Source organism: Clinocottus analis, unplaced genomic scaffold (assembly GCF_023055335.1).
Source record: "Clinocottus analis isolate CAN_PGR_092001 unplaced genomic scaffold, fCliAna1.0.p SCAF_3, whole genome shotgun sequence".
Lineage (NCBI taxonomy): Eukaryota > Metazoa > Chordata > Actinopteri > Perciformes > Cottidae > Clinocottus > Clinocottus analis.
In genome coordinates, this window is record NW_027176042.1 from 19,754,013 (window position 1) to 19,775,851 (window position 21,839).

At 43.6% G+C, this 21,839-nt stretch overlaps 2 protein-coding genes across 7 annotated transcripts in view; one reads left to right on the top strand and one right to left on the bottom strand.

Annotated features, from left to right (window-relative positions):
- Positions 1-21,839, top strand: part of slc12a5a (solute carrier family 12 member 5a) — a 145,243-nt gene that overhangs the window by 85,866 nt on the left and 37,538 nt on the right. For all 6 annotated transcript variants that reach the window (XM_068594993.1, XM_068594992.1, XM_068594995.1 and 3 more), the window contains exons 2-3: positions 10,786-10,886; positions 11,491-11,628. In XM_068594993.1, the coding sequence (XP_068451094.1) occupies positions 10,786-10,886; positions 11,491-11,628 (239 nt within the window). The remainder of the gene's footprint in view (positions 1-10,785; positions 10,887-11,490; positions 11,629-21,839) is intronic.
- Positions 15,020-21,839, bottom strand: part of tspan2a (tetraspanin 2a) — a 356,749-nt gene continuing 349,929 nt past the window's right edge. Inside the window, exon 10 of the transcript XR_011078615.1 lies at positions 15,020-15,033. The gene's annotated coding sequence lies outside the window, so the exon portion shown is untranslated. The remainder of the gene's footprint in view (positions 15,034-21,839) is intronic.

Genomic DNA, 21,839 nt, shown 5'->3' on the forward strand with positions numbered 1-21,839 from the left:
TGGAGGCAATCAAAATGTTTCTATCTCATATTATGCACCTTTTAAAGAAGTCTCAGATATTATAATTTATTCCCAACTGAATACTTGTTGTTAATACAATGGGAGAACAGGAAAATGGCTGTTTTATCCAAAAATCCAAAGATATTTAGTTTGCTAACACATACAATAAGACAAGCTTCTCAATTGAGAAGATGAACAAGGTGATAGCGGAAAATTATCATCAATTATGAGTCTTTTTTTTTTTTTTGCTCACTTGTTTGTCACTATAAAATACACGTTTCCTATGATTTGATCTTGTTTAGGTTTGACACACGGGTGAATTTCATTCCATCGCTCAGCTGAACGACGATTCAACTCGTTGTGTTCGATTGTTTTTCTGCGTCCACGGCCTTAACTCTCTCCCCACCCGCCCGCCTGCCAGACTGCCTGACTTTGTTATTTTTCTGGAGGAGAAAAGGACTCGAGGGGTGAAAATAAGTGCGCAGAGGAGAGAAGTGTGAAGGAGAAAGAGGAGAGACGTGTGTGGGAGACCACAGACCACAGGGATGTGGTCTCACACCTTAAGAGGAGGAGACGTGAGAATTAACTGAATGAGGAAAGGTTTTGAGTGAGGAGAGCGAGACGGCTGTCCTCTGGGCTTCGGCGAGATTGCTTTCTCTCGGACTTGGAAGTCGAGGTCGGAAAGGCTGGAGGGGGCGGGGGAGGGCGATCGGTCAGCAGAGAAGACACTCAAGTGTTAATTTGCACCCCGATTCACACCTCCAGCATTCCATCGGACGCCAGAAAGCTGCCGACCTGGCGAGATGATAGCCCCCGTCGCCTTCGATCAGACCTCGCGATCGCAGAAACCCTCCCTGCCATCTATACGGCGTTGCTGCAGGCCATTGGATCCCCCATCGTCCTCTCCCTCTCCTTCGTCTTTCTCTCTCGCTCCCTCTCTCTCGCTCTCTCTCAAACCCTGACACAGCCAAGCTCCCTCTCTCGTCGTCCAGTCACAGACTGCAGGCGGCCCCTTGTCCAAAAATTGTGCCAAACGTAATAAAAGCGCGGTAGCTCTTGGCTCCTCGTCCGGACCCTGCCGCCAGAGCGTCGCGAAGGAAATGATGTTCTCCCAGTTAAATTGGTTTCCTGGCATGTGATAAGTTGGGGTGACGTTTTCTAATCCATGACCTCATGAAAATATGTCAATTCCTCCCTCCCCCCCCCACCAGCTGCTACCGTTTCTCCCATCCCGTCACCTGGCTCCCTCTCCCTGTTGCCACCTGCTTCTTGCCCCTGTGTCTTTCTTCCGGCTACGCTGTTCTTTTTAAAAAAAAAAAAAAAAAAAAGAAGTAAAAGATAGCAGGTGTGGGACACCTTTGCTCTTCTCCCAATTACCTCACCAGTGTATAATCCTACCCAACCTCACCTCTCTTCCCACTCGAGCCTTTTCCCTCCCCACCGCTCTCACTCCCTCACCTCCACCCACGCGCTGCTTTATTTTGTATTTTTCATCTCCTCCCTTCATCCCTGCAGCTCTGTTAGGCTCCATGGCTCACCAATTACAGCAGCAGTAGGCAGCGAGCTCCACTCGCTCCCTCAGGCACTCTCCATGCATGCAGGAGGCATGCAGCTGACTGACATGACACAGGGTGTTCTCCCATAGCCGGCCCACCACCTGAGGGAGGCTGATAGCCAGGCTCCACCGGGGCTCAGTGTTACTGGCTTTACATGGCTAGCCACTCGCTGCAGCTCATACCCGGCGGTCTCCTTCCTGCCTGGCACTTTTTTTTTCTTCTTCTTCTTCTTCCCCAGTAAAACTGCTAAAAAGAATTGTGGACAGGCGAACTTGCCACGGTATGTCCGCGGAGACTTGAAGGGTTTTGGTTTTTAACAGATTAAACGCCGATGTGCCGGCGTGTAAGTACATCCGAGTGTGAAATGGGAGCTTGGAGAGGAGAGTGCTTACATCTGTTCTTTCGTGGTTTTCCCTAAATGCAGCACGAGAGCGTCGGGTTGGTTTCAGAAGCTCCGTAAAGTAGAGCTGAATCGATTAGGCGGTCGAAACTATTTTGGTCATTAATTCATTATTTTTAAAAGCCAAACATGTTCCTGTTACAGCTTTGACAAGGTGGGGATTTAGCTGCTTCTCTATGTCATTGTCAGCAGAATGTTTTTTGGTTCGGGACTTGTAAAACAAGATATTTGGAGACATCATTTGGCTTTAGATCACTGTGACAACTGGCAGATCTATTAATACTGAAAATAATTGTGAGTTGTGGCCCTCCTGGATATTGCTGGATTTGTAATGGAGGCATCTATAACTTCTTTGATAACTTTTTTTTTTAGCTAAAATATGAAACAAACAGTTAACAATAAAACTTAATAAACAATGTTACATGTCCATATTAACGAATGTCCATATCAAAGACTGTTATCCTTGAGTGATGATCAGATTCAGCATTTGTTTTAAGGAGAATTATCTCTCAGATGTGCATATTACCATTTAGAGCGTCTCTTATGTAGATTTTGGCAGATTGTCAGCAAAAGAAAAGATGTTTGGGAAATAATTTAGAGAAAGAAACAAACTGAAGATGTAAAGTAAATGTATGATTCTGAAAAGTGGACACTCCGCCCTTGGTGCAGCAGATAAAAGTTTATCTTTAAGGGCAGTTCTATTATCTAAAATGATTTTTTACAGTCTAGCAGAGACCGTCTCTGTGCCTGCCAGCTCTCTATTCCTTCTTATCTGATGTATAGAAATTCAAGACGCTTTAACAAGGCCACTAATATGTTCCGTAATCTGTGTTTTTGTGTCAAATAGAAGAAGATTCATATCTATCAAATATTAGCGCTAGAGATTATTGAACGGTATTCGACGACAATGTGAAAACACAAGCAGAGGAAGAAATTGAATTGTGTCGTCGAACGATAAGAATTCATGAGAGAAAGGGCCCTTGTGCTTTACAGTGAATAAAAATGCTCAATCTGCCTTTTCTCTGCATCTTTTTTCGTCGTCTGGCAGTTGTTGCCGCCCGGCAACATCTGCGTATCTTCACCGTATTCCTCCGGTCAGGCGGTTGTCGCACAGATAAACAAATGAAGAGGGGAGGGATGGCTTCGTTTTATTTGCCTGTCAGTGTCCTCCTGTGTACAATTACCTTCGACGCCTGATTTCAGATAGCGAGGGTGCTGCTGCTGGGAAAGCGTAGCCGGGGCCTGCCATTAAACAAAAATTAATCCTGACGCGCGCAGCCAGAGGCGAGGCAGCGGCAGCGAGGGGGAAATTGGTCCGAACCTACACATCCATCATCGAGCGTGACGCGCGTGCGGAGGCCCGGTCAACATGCTAAGAGCTGCTACACGCTCGCATGTGCATGCACGGGCATCCTCCTGCGCTCCCTCTCGCTCTCAGCCAATGCGCTGCTGCCGGGCTCAGGAGCCAATCAGGCGCGGGGATCTCTGCGGGAGACGTCGAGGGGCCGAGGAGAAGGGACCGTGTCAAAGTCGTACACTGTGAAGCAAGGATGCATTTAAAATTCATATCGTACCGGAGCACCAGCTTGAATACTGATCAGGGCAGCAGTCCTGTCCTGCAGCAAAAAGAAAAAAAAAGGGCTTTTTTTTTTTTTTGCGTATGGCTCGTGTCCCCCACATAAATACAACCGTGAAAATACATCATATGAGAGCAGCAGAGGCAGAGGAGAAGAATAAAGAGAGTCAGATTGGGGAGAGTGGGAGAAGGAGAGAGAAAACACAGAGCATGAGATCCCGTTATACAAGGCTGTTGTGTCTCTGATGTGGTGCTGGAGCCATGATAGGAAGGACGAGAGTGAGAGAATATCTATTTATGACAGTGTGTGGGGGCAGATGTGGGCATGGAACCATATGCTGTTGCTATATTTTCCTCTCCACATTATATGTGTGTGCTTCTGAAAGTGCGTAAATCACTTGTAAATGCAGTATTTTTAAAAGCAGGTTTCTCACTTCTCCGAGCCTCCGTACCTTGTTATTAATAGGTGTCTGCAGCTGATGGAGAGCAGTTGGATGCTCGCGGTATGAACCTGGCAGCTGGCAAATATTTGTTCGTCATGACTTTAAATCATTTTTCTTACTTTGAAGATGGAGGCAGTATATTTGGTTTCGATCAATTGGAAAGGTTAAACCAATTTATAGGTCTATAGCTGGCCCATAATTTAATCATTTCTTATGATCATTTATCATTTTTGACCTTTTATTGAACCGTAACACTATGAATTTGTCATCAATTTACAATTTGTTTGTAGTCCAGAAAGGAATCGGAGAAAATTGTATCCTAACTAACTTGTTTAACTAATTTCCCCTTGGGGATGAATAAAGTATCCATCCATCCATCCATCCATCCATCCATCCATCTATCCATCCATCCATTCATCCATCCATTCATCCATCCATGTATCTATCTATCTATCTATCTATCTATCTATCTATCTATCTATCTATCTATCTATCTATCTATCTCTCTCTCTCTCTCTCTCTCTCTCTCTCTCTCTCTCTCTCTCTCTCTCTCTCTCTCTCTCTCTCTCTCTCTCTCTCTCTCTATCTATCTATCTATCTATCTACTAACAACTCTTTTGATTATCAATTATTTATGTATTTCAGTAATTTAGTAAACAAAAAAGCACATAAATCTCTTTGGTCCTCCCCATTTTGTTTGTATCATTTAAAATGTTGTACACTTGAAGATCTGACTCTTGACAAAACTAAAGATTAACTAAAGCCTCCATCCCACTAAAAGATGAGATGTTGAACCACAGCAGCAGCGTAGTCATTTTAAAACTTGGATACATAAATTGTGAACTACTACATATAAATGTAGCAGGAAGACTGAATACATTTGAAATATTAAAGAGCAGTGAGACAAAGTCGCAAATAAAACGAGGACAGGAAGTTGATTTATCAGTTTTAATTTTGTCAATCTTCTTATTGGATTTGAAGCATTGCGCCGAGCCCACATATCTACGTCAGACATTTATATTTATAATATTAAACTGTCTTGTAACTGAAAGCTGTTACATGTAGGTCAAATTTAGGCAAACATTTTTTTTTTTTTACAGAATTGCACATGGATATATTTGGGTCCATGTTAAATCACCGTCAATCCTGATTTGTCTGGAATTTAGATTAAAGTGACCTTAATCCTTCACCTGACTCCACCCAGCATCCCCATGCTGTGTGGAGAGAGAGAGAGAGAGCGAGAGGGAGAGAGACCTTTGCTATTGATTGCCAGACATGAATTAATGTGTTACTGTGGTGACGTTCGGAGGAGACGAGAGAAGCAGTGAGTGAACTCGTGACCTGCTCGGATTAGGCGATGCACCAAGGAACAATGGCGGGGAACGCAGCCAGAAAATTCGACTCTGTCTTTTCTTAATTGTTTGTTTCCAAGCCACCAATTCCATTTAAATTCCTCACTCTTCCACCAGATAACGCATTTCTCTCCAGATACAAATTGTACTTACTGTTTACTCCGCACTGAGTCTGACTAGCAGCCAAAAGGTTTGTCTATATTTATTTTCATACATGAAGTAGCTGTGAATACATTTTTGGATTGGTATAAAAAAATTTAAAAAAAAAAAAGTGAAATCCAGCCAGCTCTGCCCAGACTAAGATTAATTGGCCACATTGGTTGTTCTGCTGCTTTACCAACACCATCAGCAAGGTCTGGACCAAGCATATGCACCACCACATGTAAGAACACACACACACACACACACACACACACACACACACGCCAAGTCAACAAGTGGTCCCTGAGCCTCTGTTGAGTCGCCTCCTCAAGAAGCAACATCTACTGCTTTTGGCTTTTCCCCATTGAAGTCGGTCCGCTGAGGGAAAGAGCAGACTCAGAGCACAACAGACTGTGAGTGTAAAGAGAAAGGGACAGAGAGAGAGAGAGAGAGAGAGAGAGAGAGAGAGAGAGAGAGCAATAACTGTGACCGTCGCCGCCCGACCATCGCACAAGCAGGATCAATAAAACAAAGCCACAGAGTTCTCACCAACTCATCCTCTGTGGCTCTGTTCAAAGATCTGCTGGAAAACTGTGAATGGTCCAAGTGGGAGCAGCGAAGCAGAGCTCCACTCGTTTGTAGTAAATGTTATATTTACTCTCAGACACTGGAGGACTCCAGCCTCCTGGTCGTTTAGCTCAAACACACAGATAATAGGAAGATCATTTGTGTGGATTACCGAACATGAGGGCAATAAACTCGTGGTGTAGCACGTCAAACACAATGGAGGACCGCACGTAAGTATTTTATGTAAAGTAATTCTTGCGTTTTCACACCAAATGATTAAATACATTCATTGTCATATAGTGCACGGTAACAAAACTCCTTAAATACTGCAAATACACCTGAATATGACACAAAACATTTATTAGATCTGAAACAATGCAAATTATGTTGGGAATCAAAATGTTTTGTTTGGTTTGTGGATTATCCAATCGCTCACTTTGTCTGATGCGATGGTAAATACCTGTTTAGAGCGGACAGAACAAGTTCTCTGAAGATGGCGCCTTTCACCGGTTTTTACACATTTTCTCAACCAAACAATTGATCATGAAGAAAGATCAATAGGTTAATCCGTTATAACAATAATTATTGGTCGCAGGGCTCATATTGGCTGTTAGGCGAGAAATCAATTAAACATTTAGTCGATACGATGTCATGGTGGTGAAAGACGCCAAATTGCCCATCAATATTGCCCATGAGCCCAAGGTCAAATCTATAGATTGCAATGCAACTCCTCCAATTTAAGAAGCTCGAACCACAAAAAACGTAGTAAACGTAGTGGCTTTTTTTTTTTTTTCCTTTTTGAAGAATTACGAATCAATTATCAAAAGTGTTCGAATGAATTCAGTGGAATATCTATTTCAGCTCCGCTGTCCTGTGTGCCGCTGGAGCTCGTGCGACCGCGTGATGACATTGAAAATATTGATCGACATGCGCTGTCCCTCCCGCGCTACAAACAAGGCGTCTTTGCGATTCATGTTGACTGTGAAATCCAATTCGCACAGGTAGCGCTGTGACTAAAGCCGAGGAGTAACACACACATCCCTTCCCTTTGATCAGCTGGATTATGAAGTGCGTCAAGCACGTATGAGTTTCAGCATATTCACAATGAAATGGAAAAAGTCTGGGACTAAAGATGGAGAGAAGTGTGTAGATTCAGTGTTTTTGTTTTGCCCGGGATTTGGAAGACGATCGCATGCTCAGCGAGCAGTAAAGCTCTGGATTTTGACCATAGATAGGGAGAGGCTTTGATAGCGTGAGCCATTGTTGGACGGATCCCATCAGATTGAAGGACGATAAGCTGCTTGGGCGACGCGGTCAGAGCAGAACTCTTTTCGGCACTGTCATTTTCCCAAATCGGGGGGTATCTAACATTCCTTTGACGGTGGAGTTTTTAATTATTAGACGTGAGGAGGGATGGGCCGTGGAGAGGGACAAGATGGGATGGAAAAAGTTGTCTCTGGGCATTAGCCCTTCAGATATACAACAGTGTCTGTGTGATCTCTGAAACGCTGTTCACTCAGAGTGTTGTTTCTCAACTCTGACTAATATGTTAAACAGTGGGGCATAGTTGAAGTTCAAGCAAAGCACTTTGCGTGTGTGTGTGTGTGTGTGTGTGTGTGTGTCAGCTGCTTCATTAATGCTTCGACACATCCATCAGCTGACTGGCATCCAATCAGATCCATGCTGGTGTGACATTTTACTGATTCAGACTCGGATTAGTCGGCTGATTCATGCCGACATATTTGGCGCTCACAGATCCCTCCATCACCGCAAATTGAATTATACAACCATTTGATGTAAATTTTAAAAAAAAATCCTTGATGCAAAGGTATCTGTGTTAGTTGCATTGCAGTGAGCATATCGAACTTCAAGCGTGTTTTGTAGTGTACTCCAGTCGTACGGTGCACAGTGTCAGAAACCGGTCGTCTCCAGATCAGATTTGGTAAGAGCAACATTGAAAGCTCACAAGGCTGCACAAGCAATATTCACATCATGGATTCATCTGTGGATTACTTGATTAATGCATTCATTTAGCGTTGTCTAACCATCCTCACTCCCCAAAAAAACAACTATTTTACGATGATTCAAAATAGGAAATCTGCCCATTGGAAGAGCCAGATACCTCATGTGAATCCCGCTTATCTCCTGGTGATCAATATTCCAAGTTCTCAACGTGTTGCATGACATGAAGTGTACGTAAATTTGATGAAGTGCTTTGAAGTCGGACGAGGGGATAAATATAGCAACAAAGCAGCATCGAGCCAGTGGTTCCAGAGTTGTGTGTATTTTTAAAGCATACATCATCGCTCACCTCCCTCTGTGCTTATGGGTGTTTATCTCCTCTGCCCGGTGCTAATTTACACTTATGCATGTACTATAGCACTCATATCGACGCGGCGTATGATCCTCGCGTGCTCTGAAGGGGTAAAAATTGTTTTTAAATAATACACGTGTTCTGAAAACCCCTCTGCAGGAGCTTCCCTTTTACCGGCTGTGTACGTTTTAACCTGCAGGTCAAAGTGAGCTCAACCTTAAGTGCTGCAGAAGCTTTTACATTTTACAGCCGGAGACACAAGTGTCTCTGTCTCTCTCTCTCTCTCTCTCTCTCTCTCTCTCTCTCTCTTCCCTCTCTCCCTCTGCGGGTTCCCATTTCAGACCTGGCTGCCTCGTCTTTGTCTGTCCGAGTCCATATCTCTCTGCTTGTCACTATTCGCTCTCCCCCCATCTATCTGCGTCTCTTTCCATCGTCTCATCCGCAGCCTCATTCCCTTTCTCTCTATCTCTTTGTATCAGCCTCTCCTCTGCCAGCTCCCCGTCTTTGTGCTCTTTTCGTGCCTCCCCCCCCCCCCCTCTCTTCCCCCTTGTCTCGGTGTCCCCGTCTGAGTGGCCCTATTGCTGTGTCTCTGTAGAGCAGCGCGCCGGCTGTTCGCGGTGCCCCGACGTCATGGCACATGGCTGCAGCATCCCGGCTATAAATAACTCGATCTTGTGGTGCTCTCGGTCCAAGGCGGGACGGAGAGCCAGAGGGAGAGCAATCTGCTGTCTCCCTCAAGAGACGCTCCAAGGAGGAGGCGCAAATAACACGGCTTACTCCGCGCAGCCTTTCGCCACCGAGACCTTCATTGTACTTGGCGAACAAAGTGGTTTTCTGAATTCAATTATTTATTTTTTCGCGAGACAAGTTGAGCAAACGTCTGGTCGGGGGAGCGGTTGCAGTACAAAGACTTGTCAAAGCTTAATGCGCAAAACTGCGAGGTGCAACACAACAGACACTCAAGGTCCGAGTGAGGCGGTGGCGGTACCCAACTGAGGTCACGTCGAGCCATTGTTCTCCATCGCTGTCCTGGCGCGTGGTCGCATCAGGAAAGGACAAATCGGTTTGCCTCAATTCACGAAAGGCCTCGTCCATGAATGACCATTATCGTCTTATTCGATGTTGAACAGGTAAGCCAGCCATGTGGAAAAGACACATACGTCGGCTAAATCACAACTTTGTTTCACGCTCGCGTTATTGAGAACATTTACACGCGTTGAATACGTAATGAATACGATCCCATGAAATGCATTCAGGCAGAGTTAGCAGGATATCTTCTTCGTTGCATACGGTCTCATCAATAAAACAAACAATGTACGTTAGCCTCACATATTCGATGCGATGATGTAAGTGGGCCACCAGTATCAGAACAATACGAACATTCAGGCTCCCTCCTGTGGCTCAACGATGTACTGCAGATATCTGAATCTGAATATTTAGCATTTCTCGGTTTTTGTACATGAGGATTTGTTTCATATTTTAGTAACTAATATATTGTTGTATCTTCAGATTTTGAACTGCTGCTTGGACAAAACTAAACACTGAAGACTTGCTCCATATTGTCTCAACAATAATCAAATGTCCCCGCAGACGATCCAGCGTCCATGTCTCCAGGACACTGGGCGACCTGGTTTCATGCTCCATATCTCTGATCGGTTATTTTATTGATCCAAGGTCGTTCCACCAGTCATGTGCAGCCAAGGTGACGCCAATCTTCCGACATCTAAAAAAAGCTTGTGAATTCCTGTGGCTACTTCACACTAAACGAGTGTATCTGCTGGAGCCTCCTATTAGTAAAAGTTAAAGTGGAGCAGTCGCCCCGTGAGACGTTCAGGGTCCATTTTCAAACCTCAATTGGAAATCGATGACCTTGTCGTTGATCTCTCCCAAGAGTCGCCCGCTGCCCTTCCCATCTTGCTGGTTTCGGAGATTCGCCACTCGCCTTGTGATGTGAACGTGTGGACGGATGTTTCCGGATGGAGTCGCGCAGCCTGCAGCCAGCGCTCAGCGAAATAACATCACAGCGCTTCCGCTGTTCTGTGCTTTGAGGGCGAAAAAAAAACCCAAACATTTTCTGATCATTTCTCTGCGTTAGTGTTCAAACTTGTGATCTCCTTGTTTGTCAGTGTGGCGGAGAACTGATTGAGATGTTCCAGTTTGTGTTCTTCCTCCGGCCATATGGAATACATAGCGCTGCACATATTGTGAACGCACACTCCATTAGTTATGGTTCTGTTCCTCTGCTTTCCTGACTGCGGGCTCTTCGTGCAGACAAAAACCTCCTCCAGTCGGAGCTCGCCGTCCGTGTGTATTTCTTCGCTCAGGCAATAAGTTAAAAGTGTTGTTTGGACACGGAGAAGCTCATTTCTGGTTTGTGCATTAGGCGCTCCGCTAGTCTTCTTGATTTAAAAGTGTTGTTTGTTTTTCTGCTTCCAGGTGACGGTAATCCGAAGGAGAGCAGCCCCTTCATCAACAGCAGCGATGCTGCCGCAGAGAAGAGCCAGCAGTACGACGGCAAGCACATGGCCTTGTTTGAGGTACAGGCACGCGTCGGATGTGTTGACGCACACACAATCAGATGCACGCGATTACAAGAAGCAGGACACACCCTCAGCCTCGTAATTCAGTGATTGAATAGGGGCTCTGACATCTTTTAATGAGGGTAATCACTGCATGAAGGGCATGTTGGAATCTCAGGTTAATGCAAGCAAATATCACACACGGCTACTGGAAAGGACTTCAGCGGGGCAATTTGCCAAAGTTCTGCACAAATGTATTCACATTGTGCTCTCTGTGGGATTTCTAGTTTAAACAGGAAAAAAGTCAATTAAATCGGAAGGTAAACAGTTTATTGTGTAAACACTTTTTTTTTTTTCCAAAAGGGTTTGAATTGGGAGTATAGCACAGTACCTGATATAGTAATACGTCATAATAATAATACATGTAAGAATTAATACATTTTGGCTGAGAGGATTAAATGCATTGGCTTCAAAAGCCTGATGAAAACGCTGACTCCAGCTTGCGTGCGTGTGTCTGTTTGTCTGTCTGTCTGTCTGTCTGTCTGTCTGTGTGTGTGTGTGTGTGTGTGTGTCTGTCTGTCTGTGTGTGTGTGTGTGTGTGTGTGTGTGTGTGTCTCCGCAGGAGGAGATGGACACCAGCCCCATGGTGTCGTCTCTGCTCAGCAACCTGGCCAACTACTCCAACCTGCCCCAAGGTAGCAAGGAGCACGAGGAGGCCGAGAACAACGAGGCCGAGTCATCGCGCAAGAAACCCGTCAAGGTATTTCAAAAAGAAATACATGCACGCGACAGTACATCAATGTACGCCCGCATCCTACACAGGGCTGCCACTAACAATGACGACGTCAAACTATTTAATATCGATTAGTTTATCAACTAGTTTCCGGGTTGAAGGCAGGATTGGTGATACTATTTATGTGTCGCATTCTGACAGCAAATCAATGAATCAAATGCTCTGAGAAAAGAAAAGAAGAAAGAAATAATCCGGTACCTGCGGCTGTTAAACCCATCACTTGATTCGGACCAAATTCAATGATGAGTCTTTGTCCGTGTGCTCTGAGTGGGTGAGCAAGGTGAGCGATGTTGATCTATGAGTGCAGCAGCACGAAGAAAGGCCTGCAAAGTTTCCTTTTAGACACGTATTCAGTGGAATTTCGAAGGTAGCAGACAGACAACTTTTCATCTTTATGGGCGTATGTTGCAGCTCCAAGGACAAAGAACACATTTTAAAGAAAACCCAAAATGTGCGTTGATTTTCAATATTGATTTCGAGGCATTTTCTGCATCAGCGTCATCCATTAATCCAAATAATCGCGGCGGCACAAATCCCATGTTTTGTGTAGACAACAGTTTGATAGATGGAAAGGTAACTTTATTCACCCCGAGGGAAATTTGGGTTTCCAGTTGCTTAAACGACAAATGCAAAACACCAATACACACAGGAATGAAGTTACAGTCCAGCCACAAGAACTACGACACAGAGCCATCGCTGGAATATAGGATATTACATTTGGCTGTAGTCATGCGTTTTCATGGTAATTGTGATTTGTGATGATACTTGAAAAAATGTCAAGTACAAAGTCAGTATTTTGACTTGCAAATACCTTCAGAAATACAACATTCATTCACAATGTTTTTTTCTTCATGAATATACATTATAGAAGGCATATTTGCATTATTTCACATTCATCTTCTGTACCATTAAACCCATATTCAAATCTGTGCTGACCAGAGGAGGACCAGTTTTAGTGTGAACTATGCTGGTCTTTGTCTTCTATAGCAGCAAACACAACACGTTCCTGATGCATGAGGATGTATAATCTGGATAAAAGTCAGGTGAAAATGGCCTGCTCCTTTTGATAAATCCTTGTATTTCCACAAAACAATCAATAAGAACGGTAAAAGATTAGCTTAAAGTGTGCTGTAGTAAAAAGAAAAGGACGAATGGGGTTTCTAAAGTCAATGTGTTTGATAACAAAAGGTGTAGTGATTTATATCAGGCAATAACGTATGGAAATGCTCGTAACTGCGGGGATGTTTGTCATCTATTGTAGAAACATAATTATTTTCTTATTGCAAAAAATACATCCATAATGCCCACTTCTTAGAGTGGTCCTACGTACACTCCAATCTCATTCAATATCCTTTCATTTCACTTTACCAATTTTGACTATTTTGTCGGCCCATCACATTCAATCCAATTTTAAAAATATATATATATATATATATATATATATATATATATATATATATATATATATATATATATATATATATATATATATATATATATATATATATACCAGGTTGTAATGTAACAAAATAAGGACAATGCCAAAGGGGTGTGAATACTTTTGCAAAGCACTGGACATATCCTTCCTGTGGATGTACATGATCAGTAATAGTGTTTATTGGGCACCGTAGACAACATAGATCTGTGATATTTGTTACATCATTAATCCATAATAGCAAAGTTTATGGTTGTTTGGTTAACACACTCACTGGAGAGAAAGAGAAAAAAAAAAAAAACTCCATCAGTTTAGAACCTGTCAATCATTCTCTGTTGATTTTATAAATCCCCTGTTCGTGTTACTGGATTGCATCTTAAATGCCACTCACTAATGAGTTCCTTCCACATCATCCCCTGCTATTCTCTGCTGTTGGGTGTCGAGATGCCAGCACGAAGGAGTTTACTTCTCCGCACTTGAATGACAGACAGGCAGCTACATTATTAATCCGGTGGGAAATGGTGGTGTTAGCGGCGAGGCGAGATGTGGCATTGCAACGCCGAGATGAGAAGAGCTGCTGATAACGATGACGATAATGCAAATAACGAAAAGCCGTCGGCGGAGAAATGGACTGATTCGCATCTAAACCTGTTTCTCATGTAACTGTAACTACATGTGAGGTGAAGCACATGACGCTCAGACATTGAGTGGCCACAGCAGTGGCAGGTTGACAGTTTTTCTGTGACCTTCGACCCAGTCTGTCATCCTGGGTGCCCAATCAGCCTGATATCTTTTTTTCTTCTTCTCTGATATATATATTTGCCTTTCTCCTCACATGTGTCGGTTCGTTTTCTTGAGAGTGAGGTTTTCCTTTTTCTTTCCTTTTCTTTTTTTTCACCTTGAAGCAAATTACAGACGATGACCTCGCGTGCCAGTGAACCGATCTGATATACCGTCCGACTTTCCCACTGTGAATCCAGACGAGTCCCGCAGATCCTCAGTGGAAACACATTTCAAATCGACAACAGCGACGAGGGTTTCTAGATGGAATCGACCTCACGACTGTATTGATTTCTACACGTGTGTCTTTCTCTTACAAATTAGAGTGATAAAAAAACAGCACAGTCTCCACAGGAACTTCTGCGGTAGCTTCGGCTCCAGTAGGAACACGTACGATGACGCACACGTTAGCCGCACGCTGGTAATTACTTTTCAAATCTACAACCTCTCATCCAGGAACTTTCTCAGTTTCACCTTTCAAATTCACCTTTCAAAGGCACGTGCATTCAGATACATGTGTGACATCAACAATTGCAGAACAATCTCAGCTCCCTATACAATGCGGCACCGTTGTGCTAAGTCAAGATATAGCACGGAGCTCACTGTGAACAGCGTCCTCTGAAACAACTTTTTACATCGAAGAAACAGTCCTTGTGGAACTAGTGAGATAGGGACACTGTTTATCTAACGGCGTATTAGAATTAGTATTTATTCAAGACATAATTTGGGTGACCTAACCTTCGAAACCGGTTTTAAAACTATTCTCCGTCCCGTTCGTACAAACATAGCCGTTCGCAGCTTTTCAAAAAACAACAGTGTCCACATGGGAGCTGCATCGGTTCAAAAAGTCTTCGCTGTTTGCCGGTATATTCCCCCCATTATCCCAGTTGTCCCTGATGTAAGGTGAATTTGTCTGGTTCCCCTCGGCTCGGCTAACCCCGGGGCCAGGCCTAATCTTCCCCCTGTCACCCCAACCCCTTCAATACTTTAATTAGTCTGCACGCTACACCAAGCTGCTGCTTCTCCAATCAGCAGCCTATTCCACAGGCAATCTCTCCATCGCCATGAGAGGCTTTTCATTAAGGCAGCCTGTGGTGTTTTATCGCTCACACAGCGACCCCTCTCCGTCTTTTTTTCCTCTCTCTCTCTCTCTCTCTCTCTCTCTCTCTCTCTCTCTCTCTTTCGTTCTCCCTCCCTCCTTCCCTCTCCATTTCTCGCTCCACTCCGTCTCCCCCGTCCTCGCTCTCCATCTCCTTCATCATCGGTCCCTCGAGTTAGCGAGGGAGGGAGGGCGGGCGATCGAGGCAGCGGCCTTACTTTGTCGCAGTGTGAAAGCCGAGGGTTGGCGTGTGAGGCGAGGGAACGGTCTGGAAGTTGCACAGGTTCAAGCGGAAACCGTTCGCAGATAATCGAGCCGGCGGTTTTCTGTTTTCCTCACCCTCTTCCTTTGAAATCTAACACAAGGCAAGTTGATGTGATTTGCATCTTTTAAGCACAGGAGCAATTCAAGTGTTTTACTTAACAAAAAGAAATGGGTTTGAACACCATAGAAAAGGAGCTAGAATCAATAGTATATTACAGTGTGGGTTTTTCTCATTTCATTTAATCCAGAGGATTAGATTCCCTCCTTTGGTCTTTGGAAAACTTTTAGCATCTTTCAGCTCATTGATTTGGTCTGCAACGTCACTGTTTTGGCTCACTGTTATCAAAAAGTCTGCAAAGCACCAAACAGAAGCCAGACAAAATTAGCAACTAGCTCGTGAACATATTGGAGTGTTTAGCAGCTAAGCGAGCAGATATTTCCCTCAGGACTAAATGGAGACCAAAGGAGTGCTTTGTGGACTGTGAACAGGCCAAATACTTGACTCCTATTGAATGCTAATGTCGCTCCGGAGCTGCTGGGTGAGCAAACACAGTCTATCAGCTTCACAGGGAAACAACATGTCAGTTCATGTCAGTTTCACAGGTTGCAGCACTGCCCGGCACCAAGTGGCCAAAACAATAAATGCAGGTAAAGTTTGATCATTAAAAATTAAAACAAATTTAAAATGAAACACAATTAGACAAAAAAGAATATACATATAAAGAAAATTTGCTAAATTAGTTGACGTGACTGAAACTAAAGGACCTGGATTTTTTTCCTGAAGATACCTACTTATAATCTTAACCATCAGAAATGTATTTTGCTCCTGATTCATAGAGATTTTTGCAGCGAGCAGCACAATAAAATATGTTCCACAACTAAATGGACGCTAGTGACGAAGATATATAAACAGGAGGAATATGTTCTGTTCCCCAATAAAAACTAGAAATCTGGCCTCGTCGTCCAGAATATGTTGTTTTTTATGGGAAGACAAGACAAGAAACCTTTTTTCAGTCGTATATCAGGCTGGAGATGGAAATTAGCTTCTCTAAATCTTATCTGAACGTAAAACCTCTAATTCTTGTAACATGTTTTATGATTTTAAAAAAAAGGCTGATGTACCGTGACATTGGTGCTGAACATTGAATTTATATATGAAATGACAAGATTTCTTACTTGGCCTTTTAATATTTGCTCTATAAAGTCATGTGTATCAATGTAACGCGACACAAATCATAAACCTAATCATGCCTATTTTTATTCATGTACATTTTCTACACCAGTGCTCATGCCAAGAAATAACAGGGACAATATTCCACACACTTTTTTTTTTTTTTTTACAGCGTAATGTTCCTTCACATAAATGTTGTCTCCCTTCTATGTGTTTTATGACCCTTGCTCTTATCTTTGCCCCTTTCTCTCTCTCTCTCTGTCCGTCCCTCCCTCATTAGCCCGGTGCAGCGTCGTATCAGTATTCACATTGTCACCCCTCTGGAGGATGTACCTTGATTTAGTGTCAGTTCATGTTACACAATACAGCAACACACATTCCCAGCAGAGCTCAACGTGGATTTCACACCTAACATTTTGTCCATTTACTTAACACACCAGGCTAGTAAGCTAAGCGCAGGTTTTTGTTCTCCGGTTTAGGGCTGCAGTTATTATTTTCATCATGATATAATCTATTTTTATTCACTTAACTAAAGATATTAAATGTACAGTAAAGAAGAAAAGCAACAAATCCTCTCACCGAGAAGTTGGCATTCCTGCTTAAAACCTAACTTACTGTCTCACTCTAAGACACTTAGTTATTAATATTATTAAAAAAAATGTTGCTTGTTGTTTTTTCTGTCCATCAACTTACATATTAATCAACTAACAAAGGACTATTCAAGAATATCATTATATCTTATTTTGATATCGTTCTCAAACTTGATTGAGCTGAATTAAAGAGCAAATAATTACTGTTTAGAAACTTTCCCGCCTGAATTTCTGAAGTCTTATTTTTTTGTTCATTTTCCTTATTCTGCTCATTTGTGGGCGAGGTTCATACAGTGGAGAGTCCTGTTCCAACTCAAATGTCCTGCTCTCATCCGAGGTTCCCGCTGACCTGTTTTTCAGTGCGCACCTTCTGTTCAGAAGCACCCGTGCGTTAGTGGACTTTTATCCTGGAATATGACAGTGTGCGGCTAAATAGAGGTTTCACCACTGGTGAGAACACACACGAGGCTTCGTGGAGTCTTTCAACCTAGAATATTCTAGTAACACATGTAAACGCTATTTCACGGTGGTGAGCCTTCAGCACCACAGAGCACGTTTAGCTACAGCAGTCGGTGTTGTCAGATGGTAATGCTTTTACACACACATATGCTCACACACACACACACACACACACACACGCGCGCAGGGTTGACCGCTGAGTGACTGGTTTATCCACAGCCGGTCAGGGAGGCTGATGTTCGCTGGCTTCTCCTCTTGCTGTCTATTTAATAATTCAGCACACCTGAGCAGAAACACATTTGCCCTATCAGCTCCTGTTTGGCCAGCAGAGCGTGGAGATGGTGTTACAAGCTCCCAGTCTGTCTCCCTCGCTGTCATTAGCCTCTCCCTCTCTCTCTCTCCCCCCCCCCACTGCTCCACTTCATGCCTCTGTCTCTGCCTACACAGCAGCACAATTGAAAGTGTGCATGCTCCCTTCTCTCCTTTCTTCCTTTTCTTACTCCTCACCTCGCTGTTTTCCTTTCCCCGCAATTCCAGACTTTCCTGTTACTTCCTTTCCTTTTGTTTCCTCTCCTCTCCCTAACTCCACCCTACCTGTCCTCTACCTTTTCCTGTTGTCTCCTCTCATCTTTCCTCCTAGATTCCTTCATCCTTCTTCTCAACTCTTCCTACCTATCCCCCGCCTTCCTTTCCTTTCCTGTTGTACCTAAATTGGATATAGGGCCAATAAATAGCCGGGTGTGGTATTGTGTACCGCTCTATTTATTTCTATTTGATCTACTAAACACATTATAAACTGGAATTTGAATTCCTGTTTTAAGTTTTGAGTAATTCTTTGCTACATTAAAATAATTTCTGTTCATTTTTAAGATTCTCTACAAAATATCCGGTGTACAATTTGCTATTTTACCAACTTTTAAGTAAAGTTCCGATGTTGCCGTTCACATGACAGAATGATCCATGTCACTTCCACACAGCGGGGCATACAGCATATTCAAATCGAGTCAGTACTCGGTATTGGCAGACAGCCAAAGCACAGATATCCGTATCCGAGTGAAGCTGTCGGATTGGAAATATGCTGCTCCGATAAGGAAATAATAAACATTTGACCACAGATTTATCCGGCTCGACGTGCAGCAGATTGTGCTCCTGCTGGTGAACATAAAGAAATCCTGTAACAAGTGATTTAAATTATGACGCTGGTTCTGCAGCCTAAGCAGGTTGGCAGGGTGTCCCAGAGCCCGAGGGCCTGGACTTTTCCTTTCCTCTCTCCTGCAACTCTTGTCGAATGTATGTAGTTTCCTCTCATTCCCCCCCACCCCCCCTCCTCCTCTTCCCCTTTTTCTTTCTCTTTCCCCTGCAGCTAGCCAAGGATGTGAAGCTGCTTTCACCTTTTCTTTTCTTTTTTTTTTTAACTCTTGTCTTCTCCAAACTCCCAACGTCGAGAGAGAAGGTGCTGCCTTTGCCGGCCTCAGCATTTCAGGAGATGTCAGTATGAGGGTTGAAACGAGGCTGGGGGAGGGTGCGAAGAAGATGAAGGGATGTTAATTCATTAATACAGTACGCACAAAATAGTCAAATCTAAACAACAACACAAAGGTTGGTTGTGTTGTTTCAAAACGACTCGTAGTGTTTTCTAATCTGCCACATCTGTGGTTAAGTTAAGGCTACTAAAACTAATTAAGGTTCGAAAATCATCGATGTAAAAGAAAGCAATTTGTGTCTTGATTTTGCACCTCACAATTTCGATTTATAGCAGCCTACACTTGAGTGACATCCCGTCACTGACCAATAACGCTAATTATTGAATTATCTATTTTTGTTGAAACCATGTCGAGATAGGTACGGCGTAATCATTAATTCATCTTATTTGCCAGAACAACAATAACCTCACTGCATATCACAGACGCACGCTTTATCGAGCCGACCGTCCTCCACAACCTCCGTCCTAAAAGGTTCTGTGACATTACAACAACGTTGCATTTGCTACTTTAAAATGACAGTAATCACCTCCACAGCTGAAAGAGGTTTCATCCCAATTGTCAATGTTTCAACAGATAATAAGTGGTGTTTTTTGTTTTTTCTTACCGATGACGGGCATCGTCGAAACGAAGAAAGCCAACGGAGCATTTATATTAGATGCAATAACACGGTGTTTGCCTTTCGCTTCAGTGGTCTTCAGAGCTCAGTGGATCGTGTGAATAAAGTGCCTGTGATGGATGTAGAGAGAGCGAGGTCCAGCCTGGTGAGAGCTAGTTGTAAGTGGTAGGGCAGCAGGAGGCAGCGAATCTGAAGTAGGTGCCCTGGCAGATGTATTGAAAGGTCCTGTTGTGCGTCTAACGCACCTGAGCCATCCTTTCAGTGGGTTCACTCCGCTTCCCAGGGGGTCGGTGGGCAGCTGTTCAATCCTAGTTCAGCGGTGCCACGTTGGCCTACCTGTGGCTCTGCGGCAGTCGGTGTTGCCTTTGCTCACGGTGGCCCGATCTCTGGGGAAATCATCCCTCTGCTGGCTCCCAGCCCATTAAACAGACGCTCATCCTGTGTGTGCGTGTGTGTGTGTGTGTGCGTGTATAGACGCTGGTCGGGACTGCAATCCCCGTCCACAAATGAAACGCCAATTGAATGAAAATAGAAAAGAGGCACTTTCAATAAACGTCCAGCCTTTTTCTCCCAACAGTGTCATTGATTCCATGCATGCACAAGCGTCTCATCTGTTTCAGGCTATTTCTCAACAACAAGTCATTAGTAGCATCCATTAGTTCACCTTTTTTTTTTGTTCTGGGGGCTGTTTACCAAACCCACAGAGGTGTCCTATCATGTTCAGGTTCTCAGACTCGGGTGTAAGCCCGCTCGGTATCTATTATCTGCGTCTGTGCATCTTATGTAACACCCAGGATTTCTAGCAGACACACACACTGTTTTTCAAAGCCCTGCCTTTTGTTGAACGAGGATTATAATTTATCACTCGGCTGCCGCAGACTCTCATGCAGCGGGCCAACGTACAAGGTCTGCTTGATTATGGTGCTCCATTGTGTGGGAGAGCGGGCAGGGAAAATGACATTTAGCAGTCTGGAGAGGGTTAGTGGCTACTTTAGCTCATGCTACTTGTTTGTGGAGTGTTGTGGGGCATACACCTCTGTGTTCGAATACTGAATATGTTGGCACACCTTTATAGGGCAGATTTTTAAATGTTTTTTCCATATATGCATGAAAAACAGGGTGAGAATATCTCACTTCATTTTTTTTTGAACAGCACTGTAAAAGCTTTTCTGACAAACTGCTCTACCAAGATGTTATCTTTTTTTGGATCCCTCAGTCTAACCTCAATGTGCTGTTTTGAGTTTACAAAGCCATACTTTTTTTTTTCTCCTTATCTATTTCTGATAAAATCAACATTCCTGGAATTTATTATAGTGGCTGCGACTATCTCCGAGACATCTTTTTCTCTGTTTTGATCTGTTTGAAGTGAATACTGTGAAATAGTTTCCTCATAAAAGAGGCTGTTTGTCATCATAGTTTTTCGAGACCATTTGAATTTGTATCGCCCACCTTGAAAGGACTTCAGAGCCATTCGTCCTCTTCAGGGTGTCATGTCTGCCGTTGTAAATGCTCACAGGTTTTCCCTCTAATAACCTACCTGTTATTACAAACTGACCTCACGCCACTTTCTGCAGCAGTAGCAGTTTTGGGTCTAACAACAAAGTGCTGATGGCAGGTTTACCTTCCTGCCTGCAACAACTGACTGCTAATGCACCTGAATGCACATTACACACCAAGTCCCAGAAGCACCTGTCAATGGAAACTCAGTTATTTTAATTACAGCTGCGCTGCAGAGAGAGTCATGAAAAGAAAGTCACGTAGAGGTGAAAATATGTAGCAGCGACTCTAGAAATGATCCACGCTATCTGTATTTTGTATTTATGTAAATAGAACCCATTCAAGGTTTTTGCTTTCATAAAGAAAACTTTAAGACCGAGCAGATCATAAAACATCCTCTCCGCCCGCACTGAAGGGCACAATCACAGTGAGTCACCATCTGATTAGCATTAACTTAGACAACAGTCAAACTGTGTGAGTCATTACCATATCGTGGAGGAGGTGACAGAGATGAACGAGGTTTTGCTCTCCGCTGCTCCCTCCAGCACCTGTGGAGGCCTTGATGTCGCTGTTTGATTAAAGCACAATGAGGCTGAAGGCTTGAGAGATTCCCTGCTGCAAGGATTTGGTTGTATAAGAGGGCAAAGTTGGAGGTTACATTCCAGCTTTATGGGAGGAGGAACTATTCACACGTGACAAATGCAAGAAATGTGTAGCTGGATGGAACATTTAAAACATATAAAACCTACAGAACACTAGCGACACAGAAAAGTTGAGTTCATC